At 35.9% G+C, this 13,170-nt stretch overlaps 1 protein-coding gene across 16 annotated transcripts in view; it reads left to right on the plus strand.

Annotated features, from left to right (window-relative positions):
* The window catches only part of SSBP2 (single stranded DNA binding protein 2), a 219,674-nt gene that overhangs the window by 63,819 nt on the left and 142,685 nt on the right, over positions 1–13,170 (plus strand). For 15 of the 16 annotated variants that reach the window (XM_059694209.1, XM_059694210.1, XM_059694203.1 and 12 more), the window contains 2 exons: positions 2,596–2,668; positions 9,885–9,946. The exons of the other annotated variant lie outside the window; for it this stretch is intronic. In XM_059694209.1, the coding sequence (XP_059550192.1) occupies positions 9,890–9,946 (57 nt within the window). In that variant the 5' untranslated portion in view covers positions 2,596–2,668; positions 9,885–9,889. The remainder of the gene's footprint in view (positions 1–2,595; positions 2,669–9,884; positions 9,947–13,170) is intronic. 16 annotated transcript variants of the gene reach the window in all.

The following is a 13,170-nucleotide window of genomic DNA, read 5'->3' on the forward strand; positions in this document are numbered from 1 at the left end:
TGAAGAAGGCAAATTTAACTTTGGACATGGTCAATTTAAGAGAGAAATATCTTGTTAGATACTTCAAACAGTGGTTTGGAAAAGCAGATTTGGAGCTTGGTAGAGAGGATAGGGCTAAAGAGATTTGGAGAATCCCATACACACAGGCGATTGTTAAAATATTGTCGATTTCCTGGTGCTGTATTAAGGAGTCATAGTGGCAGTAGAGTTTAATTAATTGTTCACCCAGGCAGTGTTCCCTCCCACTCTTTCTGGAGCATAGGTCCTGACTGCCTGGGAAGCATCAGTTTTGTTCAAGGGAGATTGCAGAACATGGATATATGAGGTGGCATTCTAGATAGATTTTCTCAGCCCTATCCCACTTCATCACCCTGTTGGTAATAATGTGCTGCTATCGATTCTAAGGGTAGGAGGACAGTTATACCCTCTGGAAGATGCTTCAGAATATCCAGTTATGTAGTTTGAAACCCCCCTTTCCCAATGCTTCTGTGTCCTACCAATACATTTTTTAGAATCACTGTCCTAGGCCCATAGAGAAAGAGTGGGGATTGTTGCTTTTAATTCTACTAGTAAAGAGGTATCCTTTCTGTTACCTAATTAATTGGGGGGAGACACAGAAGAAACATATGAGCCACTTTAATAGTACAAAGAAGATATTACAAGGAAGATATGCTTACATTAAGGAAAGATGTTCATTGCGAGGGCAGAGCAACAAGTGTGCTCTGGCTTGGGCTGTTTTCTTCCGGAAGGCCCACCATGGTGCCTCCGCTTCACTCTGCCTCCCACTTCCAGCTTCTCCAAGCTTCGGGGAGCATCCTTGTTGTTCAGACTTTGAGGCAGGCCTGAAAATCTGGTCTAGCTGCACCACTGGTTTGACTCTAGGTCCAAGATTTTACAAGCCAGAAGGAATCACCTGAGGTTGTTTCTTCTTAGGTAGGCAGTAGGGTGATGCTGACACTGGTAGGCAATTATGAGGCTTCGCAGTCTCTATAGGTGAAAAAATCCAAAATGATATGCTTTTTGAGATGAAATTTGCCATCATGGTCAGTGACTCCTGTGTTATGGCTGGGAGTGGTTAATGGAGGGACAGGGTGTGTGGGATGTGTGTGCTTGAGAATCACCACTAGGATTTGTTTGTTCGTTTGTTTGAAACTACAGGAATATTCCAATTTTTGTACCCCATATGAAATACTCTGGGGATGAGCCACACCTCCACAGGGAGATACTGCTGCCAGAAGGAGCATGATATAGTCCTCACATGTGTTAGGGGAGAGAAAGAGTTGAGATCTAGGAAGTGAAATTCAACTTGAAGTTAGGAGATGTTTCTAAATGAGATACATGTCCACTGTCAATAACATGCTTTTCATCTATGAGTAACTTCAACAGATGTCTACTCTCCTATGCTGCGTAGTATAATTCTCAGAATAGTTCTCATTTTGAGTGTTTGGTAGTTTCAGAATGGGGAAAGAATCAATGGACAGAGCAACTAGATTTGTACAAGTTTTCTCTTTTTATGACAAATACATGATATGTTTGTATGATAATGAAGAAAATATTCATTTCTGCATGTGCTATCAATCTTTAACAATCAAAATTCACTTGGCAAGAGAAGTGGTGTTGCTATACAGAATTGTGGTCATCGTTACATTGTTTTGTTTACTGCAAACCTGGCTCAATATTGGTAAATACAGTGTAGCAGAGACTGAACTGTTGTGAGCTATCTGGGCACTGGTCCAAAATATCATTAAAAATACTGCCTCAGTCTAATTTGGGTTTATGAATAATATTTTGTTAACAGCTCAACTGAAATTGAGCCACATGGTGTAGCTTAAAAATTCTGAATCCACAAGATAATGAGAGTACTATATATACTGCATACTTAATATTCTGTATTTGAGTGATAAATTTATATGTAATTTTGAGTTAACTTTTAAACTATTAGCATCCAAATGCTTAATATGATCTGATATCTTTAAAGTTTATTTAATACTTTGGTTTGCTGTTAATTTGAATGCCTTATAAAGTAAATTATTGCTGGTTTAAAAGTCAAAACTAAAGAATAGAGGTTGCAGAATAGGCATTAAAATGGACATTCAACACCTGTTTTGGCATATGGATGTGCAAACAGCTGAAGTTTACATTACACTCACAAAAAAAAAAAAAATAAAAAAAAAAAATGGAAGGACATAAAGTTGTTGTAAAGGTCCAATGAATTAATTCATTTATTCTACTAATGAAAGATTATAATTATATCTTAAAATAAGTTATAATGATTATTAATGTTTGGTTATAAATTATTAATTATATAAGGTATAAGAAAGGGGATGAGGTTATGGTCAGATGTTACAAGACACAATTTATATTTAGTCATTTCTTGCCAAGAAAGGATGTATTTGTATTTTTCTTTGTTTGCTACTTTAATTAATTTAAGTTCTTTCTGAACATATAATATCTAAACTCCCATGGAAAGGATATGGGAAGATTTGTGTCACTATTAAGTGTGTAAAATATTTTTGTAATATGAAGGTGTGTAATTATTTAAGGAATTAATTTTAAATACTCCTCTTCTCAATAAATATTTTATTCATTTTCCAGGTTAGCACTCTACGTATATGAATATCTGCTCCATGTAGGAGCTCAGAAATCGGCCCAAACATTTTTATCAGAGGTATGTTTTATATGTTTTCTGCACTGTATTTTGATATCTTATGCAAACAAGTGAAAAATACACTGTAACAATTATTGAAAGAAATTAATCCTTATATATTATATAATGAGTGCGCAGTTATCAGTATGGATAATGTAGTCTTTGTAGATTATTTGTAAAAAGTTTTAGTATCCCCAAATGCCATTTCCATACCTATTCAATTATCCAGCCATTTTCTGTCTTAGAAATTGAAACTAATATTTGCCTTGGCAAAAATAATCAAGAAAGCAAATTTGCTTAAAAAAAAAAAAAAAGGCAAACACTACCATGGCTCTAGTTCTAGTAATATTTTATTTTGGCATCATTCACAATTTTGAAAAATATGTTTTTTGTTTTAATTTTGTATGGATAATTGATGGCTAGATTTCAGTTAGAAAACAGTTGATAATATTATTTCAAATTCTTGTTTCTCTTTCTATTTTTCTCCACTTTTTTTAAACATTGAATTTGAGTTTTCTTGTAATGGCACTTTCCCTTTTCAATTTATATAATGATGATATTGAGGAAGATTTTATTTAATTTTTTGTATGTGTGTGTGTGGTTTTTTTTTTATGTGCAAGGCGCTTTACATATATTATCTCTGATACTTATAAGAAATTTGCAAAGTAAATGATATGATTCCTATTTTACTAATGAGAACAACAGGGACCAGAGCGTTTATATAACTGGCTCATAGTCACACAGCTCAGTGTGTTGTGGAACTAGAATTCAAACCTAGGTCTGTGTCAGTGTCAAAGCTTCTGGTTTCCCCTAGTGTCTGCATTGTCTAGTATGGTAGCCACTAGCCATATATGCCTTTTTGAGCTCTTGAAATAGGACTAATCCAATTAATAAGTGCTATAAGTGTGAACAAAAGAAAATAAAATATCAATAATTTAAAAATTTTGATCATACATTGAAATGGTAATATTTTGGATATATCGGGTAAAATAAAAAATTTGTTATTAAAGTTTATTTTACCCTTTTTTCTTTTTAAATATGGTTAGTAGAAAATTTAAAATTACATATACAGCTCTTATTTGTGGCTCATGTTTATATTTCTGTGGGACAGTGCTGCTCAAAATCATGTTGTCTCTAGTGATCTCACAATTTGTCCCCACCAGATCAGGGACACAACAGGCAACCCCTTCAGAGTGTCCCATCTGAGGTACAGTCTTGAGATTCACTTGTTCTCCAAACAAACGCATAAGCAAACACACACACATAGCCCTGCAATCTTGTATCTAATTAATTATTATGTATGAACTATTAGGGCCTCTTCTGCAATTAAGAAATTTAAGAAGTTTGCTCACAGCATATAAGAAGTCAATTGTTTTACCATAGAAGGAATACATTCAGTATAATAAAACATTGATTTCAAAGTTAATTCAAATCAAAACAGAAGTTTAGTGTGTCTTTATCTTATTAAATTATTAAATAGAAGACTTTGAGCCCAGCCAGCATGGCTCAGTGGTTGAGCATCCACCTATGAACCAGGAGGTCACGGTTCAGTTCCTGGTCTGGGCATATGCCCGGATTGTGGGCTCAGTCCCAGTGTGGGGAGTACAAGAGGCAGCTGATGGATGATTCTCTCTCATCATTGATGTTTCTATCTCTCTCTCCCTCTCCCTTCCGCTCTGAAATCAATAAAAATATATTTTAAAAAAAGATCATTGTAATAACAGTTTAAAGTTGTGCCGAGGTTTAATGAGTTAGTACATGTAAAGTGCTTAGAAGGGCTAGCATGTACTAAGTTTGCACGGTGTTATTTTTTAAATTCTTGGCCAATCCTTTTCTACCTAGGGTAGTTTTTTGTGTGTGGTCCAAGTGTCTGTCATTTGGACAGCCCACATTCCTCCTACATTCTGGGGTTACCTCTTCTATCAACATGGCTCCAGCTCTAGTCCCTACTATTATGGGTTGTCTCAACCCCTCTCTAATGTATTGGGGCCTTGCCCAGGGGGAGGGGCTTTGGGTTGGTTCTCTTGCTATAGTTTCTTGCTCCTACTAAGTATTACTTCCCCACTGCCTCTCTTTCTTATGGCTGATAACTTTTCTCTGCCTGAAGTTTTCTATTTCCTTACAGCCTCAAAGCTCCACTAACTCATTGCTCTTATGTATGAAAGATTCTTACTGAAGGTTGGAAGAAAATTGAATATTAAGCATTGTTCAGTACAGACAGCAACATTAACTAAAATACTAGACATAATTACCCTTAAGTTCTTTGGTTTCCTAGCTGTTTGCCTGAGGGCTCTGTTTGCCTTCCATCTTGTTGGCTCTTCAAAACCTCTCCCATTTTCTCCTTTCCTTAATCCTCCCCCCACCCCCCAACTTCTTCCTGAGAGACAATTAGCAATCTCCTACATTCTTGTTATTTTATTATGTAGAATATTAAGTATTTGTTCTCTACTTTCAAACCATTCCTAAGGGGCTTCTGCCTCTCTGGGCCAAAAAATAAAAACAAAAATTAAAAGAATTTATCAAGGAGCTTTTCCAATAAAATGTACTTCTCTTTAAGAGGACTTTTACTTCCTTCTAAAGTAAAAGAGCACTACTCAATAATACAAATTTATATGATTATGGAAATGATCTCTAATCTGTGCTGTCTAGTAAATTTTCTACTAGTCACATGTGACTAATTGAGCATTTGAAAAGTGGCCCCTGCAATTGAGGAATAGTCAATTAACTTAATTTTAAATTTAAAAAGCCACATCGTGGTCACTGAGTACCATGTTAAACAGCACAGTTTTGGACTGCTTACTTCAGAGTAGACACAGATTTTTCTTCCTGTTATATATCTATTAATTTTAATTTTTAGAATTAAAATGCAAAAAATTTAATTTTTTTAATATTTAGTTTGGTGTATAGATGCACCCATACTTCTATACATGAAAGTTTTTAGAAAATTGGTGGGAACAGCAGGTTATATCTAAATTAGAAGTCTCAGGAATTTTGTCTAGGAACAAATGTATACATAGGTATACAGGCTCTTAGCACAGGAACTAGCTTTATCCTCTTATACTATTAATTTTTTTATTCTCAAAAATATGAAAGGACTTAGGAATACTCTGAGAATTGGGTCCTGTGTGTTTCAAACTTGCTGCTGTGCTGTTGGCGATGCTGTTGGAAGGGGTCTAGATCATCCTAAGAGGGCCCAGACTGACAAGAGCAGAACCTCCGGAAAGGTGCTGCTGGCCTCCAGAAGTGCCCAGCCTGCTGCTGCTGCCACAGCCAGCAACTGCTTCGTTTGGGGAGCCAGGGGCAGGAAGTGTCTCTTCTTCCTCCTGCCTTTTGATCCCCTGCAAGTGTCTCCTGATGGCAGAACCTAACAGGAAACCAGCTGGCAAGAAGCCCAGGAAATGTAATTTTCAGAATCCCAGCACCAGTGTAGAATGGAGCAGAGAAAGGCCGGTGTGGGGCTGAGAGGTAATAGGTAAATGACCAGTGTACCTTGCTGGATGCAAACAATGATGAAAAGTTAAGGAGATGTGTGTGTATATGCTCATGTGTGTGCACCTGTATGTTATCATTTTTTCTTTGTTTACACAAATGTTTTTTTATTTCAAACACTGTTCTGTGCTTTGATTTTTGTTTCACTTGTTTGATTTCAGTCATTTTATGTTGGTTTGTGAAACTTCATAATTGTCTTTTTATGATTATAGGATATTATTCTATGAAATGTGGCATGATGTATTTCACCAGCCCTCTACTTATGGACAGTTAGGTTATTTCCAGTCTTTTGCAATTACAGACAATGTGTGTGTGTGTGTGTGTGTGTGTGTGTGTGTGTGTGTGTGTGTATTTACACAAATGACCATATACTATATAGGACAAATACTAGAAAAAGAATTGCTATATCAGATAGTATATACATTTGTAATTTGCAATTATTATTTATAAAGCACATTGCATGTCTTATCTCTGCCCATATGATTCAGTGTTTGGTTTTGCACTTATATAGAAATGCTAAAAAGACTATGATACAGACATAGCTTAATCAGAGATGAGACCTTCAAATCAGAATATGGCAGTGGGAATGGGCTTTTAGCTGGGCAAATATGGAAGGAAGACAAGTAGATAATTAAATAGCAAAAAAAAAAGTAAAGAAAAGAAAAAGCCCTAGGATACTTTGAGGCTGGGAGTTGAGAGAAATTGATAGCTGCCACTCAAACACTTAAATAAGCCTGAGGCCCATGAAACTCAGTACAACAGACAACGCCTCTTCATAAATAGCAGAATTGTTTCTAAAATGACTTGATATTTAGAGGTATGTTTTGGCCATTCCTCAACCCCATCCACATTAATGCATCTTGGCCAAAAAAAATTAAACTATATAGGTGAATATGATTTTAAAGTGAAAGTCCTTTATTCCTTTCTAGAAATTGTAGTTGTAAGTTTGGTATGATTTCTTTAATATGAATACACCCAATGCACTCATATATATGCACACTTTTTTAAAAAACAGAAAAGTTTTTATACTATGTATATTTTTCTCCAACCTTTCAAACTTCCAACTTAAAAACCAATATAGCAGGATCCTTTTTCTATGTAGATATATTTTATTCTTTCTAATGATTGCACACTGTTGTATAGTATGTAAGTATCAAAATTTATTTATATTCACTGTTGGTAAATGTTTTTCAGGTTTGGTTTTTTTCTAACAGTGCTCACTCAATGAATGTGCCTTGGTTTTCTATAGATAAGTGTTCTGTGTTCCTGACTATGATTTCATGCTTTCCCTAAATAAGTAATACCTAGAGTATTAATTAGTTTAGAGACCAAAAACAAACAAACAAAAACAAACAAAACCCATGCACTATAGAAACATATTCCTATGTAGAATCCTCTCCTTTGGAAATACCTAAAGCATTTATTGTTTATTCATTAATTATAAAAGGATAGCTTCTATATTAAATTTAATATAATGGACCAAAGTTTTAGCTGCTTCTACCACAGCTTTGCAATTCAAAGTGAGAAAGATGAACTTCACTCACTATATATAGTAAAGGATATTATGAGGATGAAAACATGATGTATGTAAAGCATTTGTAGTTTCTCTGAGGAATAGTAAGATGTAATACTGTTTAAAATACAAATGCATTCCCTTTAGACTTTCTCTGATAAAGACCATATCAAACCTAAACCAGATAGGTATTTTCCTAGAGTACTTTATGTCTTGAAGAAGCTGGTGATGGACTGTGGGCATTGTGTGAGTGCAGGAGGGAGATGTGTTGTAGTGGGGCTCAGACTGAACCTAAGCCCACCTCCAGCACAGTGTGGCAATGGGACCTAGTCATGCCACCTTAACTCTTCCATAAGTCACCTCACATTCTCCTTATAACTGAGGATAGTACCGTCTACTTTAACAGTCATAATATGTAAAGTCAAGATGAACTGAGATGAAATATAAAGACGCTACTTTGAAAAACTTGTTGCTTATGTGATTAGGACGATTCTAGGGATTAGGACTATTAGTGTGTCTGGGGCACATCTGTAAGGTCCATTATTATACCTTTTCAAGAAGACACCAACTAGTGCAAAAATGGTTAGAGAAAAAAGTGAAAGATGAGATACAGGCTTTTGATTAAATTACCACTTTAGTAGTCCATCAGAGTTGTGCTCCTTATAAGACTCATTAAGTACTGTTTCTTATTTTTTCATGAGCCAAGGAGATGTATTATGGATCAGTGGAAATTATCAGATAAAAAGTAGCATAAATACAAAAATTATTTGTTACTACTTAGGAGAATGAAAGGATTTGGCTTACATTTATATAACGTTCCGATTCATTATTCTTATTTAACTCAAGTTAACTCATAAACTCAAGTTCATGAATTCCTAGAATTCCTCCTTTTAGCTCTTTTTTAAAAATGGCTATCACAGGTCTAATTTTCTAATCTTTAGAAATTTTCTCTTTGTGTATTTGAGAGGAAATTATTTGTCTACTTTAAGGTTCCCATCGGTTTACATTTTGCATTCTTAAGAACTCTAAAAAATGCAGCCAGTTTCAGTTATTTTAATTGCTTTTAAGTTTTTCCATCTCTTCCTCAGAGAGTTCTTTTCCTTCTCCACCCCTACTCGCCCCCCCCTTTTTTTTTTACATCTAGGCCCCCCTTCTGAGTTCCTATCCTAAAACTTTAAAAAAAATCCCTTTGGGATAAGAAGCCCTAATATCTTCCATAGTAGGTGGTAGAAAGAAATCCTTGAATGTATAATTATAGTTGTTTACTTCCTAGTAATGTTAAGGGCCTATGGACATATTTTGTTAATTGGGGTGTTGTTAAATAATTTTTAGTTATTTAAACTAAAAAACTAAGGCAAATACATAAGACTGTGTTTGAGTTTGGATCAACTTCATTAAAATTATAAGTCACTTCTTTGCTGTTTTCCTGCTCTCTTTATCCTCCCTTCACTGCTTTGTTTTCTTTCATAACATTTGTCACCTTCTACTTCTAATATAAGTACAGTCTTTTTTGGGGGGAGGGGTTCTTTGTTTATGGTCTGTCTTCTTCACTGAAGTGTAAACTCTCTGAATGCAAAGATTTTTACCTTTTGTGTTTACTGATATCCAATGCTTAGAAAAGCCACTGTATAAATACCCGCCCTGCTTTCCAATTTCTAAATTTAATTTGAAAACAATATTTAGGACTCTTAATTTTGGGGGTATATTGCCATAGTTTTAAATTTATATTATAGTGGATTTCAACTCACCTGAGTATAAGCAATTGGAAAGCTAATACTAGCATTTTTGTAAAAACTCTTATTTTGCGGAAGCCGTATGCATTCTTACTCAAAAATTCAATCCTTAAGGCATACTTTAGAGTCTGTACATATTAAGCCCAGTCTCTTGCAAATTTCTGGGCTAGTGGTGATAACTGATATTCATATTGGTAGTTACTTTGGTTTTGATGTGCCTTAACATGCTGAAGTACCTTAAGATCCTGAAATGCCTTCTGGAATTCTGGCACAGTGGGGTGCAAATTCAGGAAAATAATGGTGGCATCTTCTTTCACAGACTATGCAGTCAACAAATTATTACATAAAATGAGTACTTGTAAAACTTGAGTAAAGAATAATATGAACATGATTAAAATCTTATATATTACCATAATATTTTAAATGGAAAAATCCTGTTTTGTAATAGGTGTGGGGAAAGTGTTAGTTGAAAAACATTTAATATCTCTTTTATTCATTTTAGATAAGATGGGAAAAAAACATCACGTTGGGGGAGCCACCAGGATTCTTACATTCTTGGTGGTGGTAAGTATCTTTATTTCATTTTTACCAGATTGATGATACATTTCAGGATGCCTACATTATAGCTGTTTAGAATTCCATGCTTCTCTTTTATTCTTTTTCATTTTTTATAATTATTTCTGAAAGATAGTATCTAAAAAAACACACCAAACTCAAAAACAGCATTAGTGTTACTTAACTTAAAGATATTACTATTGAATCAAGCTGGAATTGGGACCAGTATGTGGAATCTCCAACTGTAAGTATGATTCTGCATTAGTCAGCTTTGGCTGCCATAATAAAATACCATAAACTGGAGGGCTTAAACAACTGAAATTTATTTTCTCACAATCCTGGAGGCTTGAAGTCCAAGATCAAGTTGCTAGTATGATCTGTTTCTGGTGAGAAATCTCTTCCTGGCTTGTAGATGGCTGCCTTCTTATGTGTTCTCATGTACTATAGAGGGGGATGGGGAACATGTTGGTGCTACCTATCTAGCTATCTGGAATCTCTTTTAATAATGGCTCTAATTCCATCATGAGGGCCCCATCCTCATGACCTCATTTAAGCCTGAAGATACTGATGGTGGTGGTGGTGGTGATGGTGAATTTTGAGGAGAGGGAAGGGTAGTAAAAAAAAAAATTGAAGATAATTCTATGTAGACTCAGAGATAAAGAACTGACCTGGAACACACACAAAAATTGTCAGGCTGTATTGAATGCCCAGTTGATATCAGAACTTACAAATTTCATTGCAGCACCTGTTCACTTAGATAGGACTTTTCTGCAACAGCAATCAGTAGGTACCCCAGGTATTTGCATGAACTAGCTAGGCTTTTTTTTTCTTCTTCATTTCTTCAATTAGAAGCATTTCCTGTTCAGTATCTTCTATGCTCATCTCTCAGCAGTGTATTTAAAAGAAGAAACTAGAGATCTCTTCTAGTGCTTTGCACATGGTTTCCTTGGTACGTTATTAAATGCCATCATCTTTTTAATCTCTCTCCTGAAAACATGCCTTACTAGAAGTTCCGTAGTGAATGGAACCGCACTTGGTCAGTTGTGGTTGTGGGTTTCCCTTGTTTGTCTCATATGTGTGTGGCAGGAACAGGTGCAGTCCTTTGGTTCAGAGCTGTTCCTGTATTTGGAACAACGGTTCATTGCAGTTAAGCACTATCATTGTGCTGCTTTCGTGGGTCATGAGACCAATGTCTTGTAATATATAATATTATAAAAGTCCACTTTTCATTTTATATAATATGTATTTATAATTCCTAAATCTAGACTGTAAATACTTAACTGTTTGTTGAATGTAATGGAGTCTCTTCACCTGTTGACACCCTTGCCTTTTGAATGTTTCCAACGAGGTCTACAAAGTGGCATGCGAAACCATTTAGAAGTCTGTCCCTATTGGATTAGTGGGCTAACAAAGTGAGGTTTTTCATTATAGGATTAATTCTATTTTTGCACCAATTTCCCTTTTACTCCCTTTCTCATGAATTTAACCTATTCTCATACTATAGATGGTTGATAGTAACTCACTGAATCCTCCGGTTTTTTGCTTCTGTCAGACTTTAGCTTTTTTGGTCTTAGCTATCAGGAGGTGCAGCTCTGAAATACAATCAATAGCATTGTAAGTGAGATATGTGCTGCTTATAATAGCAGTGCAGGAGGAATACCCACGTTAGCTAGGGAGAACTAGAAAAGCCTGAACAGAGAAAGTGGATCTGAGTTGAGCTGAAAGCTGGTGACGGAAGGGTATTTTGGCAGAGGAATAGTTAGTATGAAGTCTTGAAAGGGATGATCATGCATTCAAGGAATGACAGGTAGCCTGGACCAGTTGAATTGTAGGTACACTACTATGAAGTGATAGAATATAAGGCTAGAGACAAAGGCAGGAGCAAGATTACAAAGTCCAGGAGTACAGCAAGGGTTTTGGAATAAAGCTCAGATATTTTAAACAAGGTACATAACATGATTAGATTTGCCCTTTTAGACACTCACTTGGCATCAACATAGAGATGTATTAAGAGGATTGAGAACAGAGGTAGACTCTAGTTTATAGGCAATTATCCAGTTGAGAGGTGATTAGGTGATGGATCCCAGATAGTGAACGCTGGGTGCAATAGTTAGAGATGAAGGAGGAGATTCTCAGGTTCTAGATTTGGATGGTGGAATGAACAGTGATGCCATTGACTGAGTGCGGAATATAGAGAGAGGAACAGGGTTTAGAAAAGACCACGACTTAAGTGGGAGAGGCTAAATTTTGAGGTTCCTGTGAGAAATTCCGATCGAGATGCCCTATTCAAAGTCAGAGATCTGGGTCTGTGGCTCTGAGACGGGTCCCTAATGGCGTGAGAATGATCAACAGTGACCACACTGAAACCGCCCAATGTAAAACATAAGAGTAGGGTCTGGGGTTGGAACCCTGGAGAAAGTCAACATTTCAGTGTGAATGGATGAAGAGGATCCTCAAAGGAAAATAATTGGAGAGGAAGGAGGGTAATCAGGAGAGAAAAATGTATGGGAACCAGGAAAGGCATTAGAAGGAAAGATTAAATTCTGCAGTAAGTGTAAGTAAACAGACCCAAAGATGTTTCGGAATCAGAAGTAAGGTGAATGCGGCAGTCTTGGAGAGCAGTTCCAGTGGAATGGTGAAAGTGAAATTAAGAAGGCTGCGGTGATGCACTTGTCGACTTCGAGGGTTGCTGAGGGTAGCTGAAGTGTGTGGTGGCATGTGTAGCTGTTTTAGGGTTAACAATATAGAGCGTGACCTAACACTTTAGATTTTAAAATAGAATAGCTTTGAGCATGTATATAGATTGTGGGAACATGGGGAGAGGTTGAAGATGTGTAAAGAGAAATACACATGCACACAAATGCAGAATAAAGTGCAGGAGAGAGGAGAGGCAAAGGCTTTGGAGAGGAGGAAGGGACAGAGTGTGTGTTTTTACTTTCTGGGACTGTTTTTTCTTGTTTCTGATGTGATTTCCATTATCACTGTTTTTTTTCTTTCTCAGTTTGCACAATGCCCATTGCTATACTATTTCCAATGCCTCCCATGTTCATTACCTTTACCTTGGTCAAATCCTCTTTGAGAACTTACTTCTTGTTTGTACACTTTAATAAAAGCTTCCAACTCTTTAATGAATTTCTGAAAAAGAAATGCCAAGAAACTTCCCCTTTCCAATTTATGTAACTTAAAAATATACACTTCAAGAACTTTGTTTTTAAAGGTTTAATGGCTTAAAT

This window comes from Myotis daubentonii, chromosome 4 (genome assembly GCF_963259705.1).
Source record: "Myotis daubentonii chromosome 4, mMyoDau2.1, whole genome shotgun sequence".
NCBI classification, from domain to species: Eukaryota; Metazoa; Chordata; class Mammalia; order Chiroptera; family Vespertilionidae; genus Myotis; species Myotis daubentonii.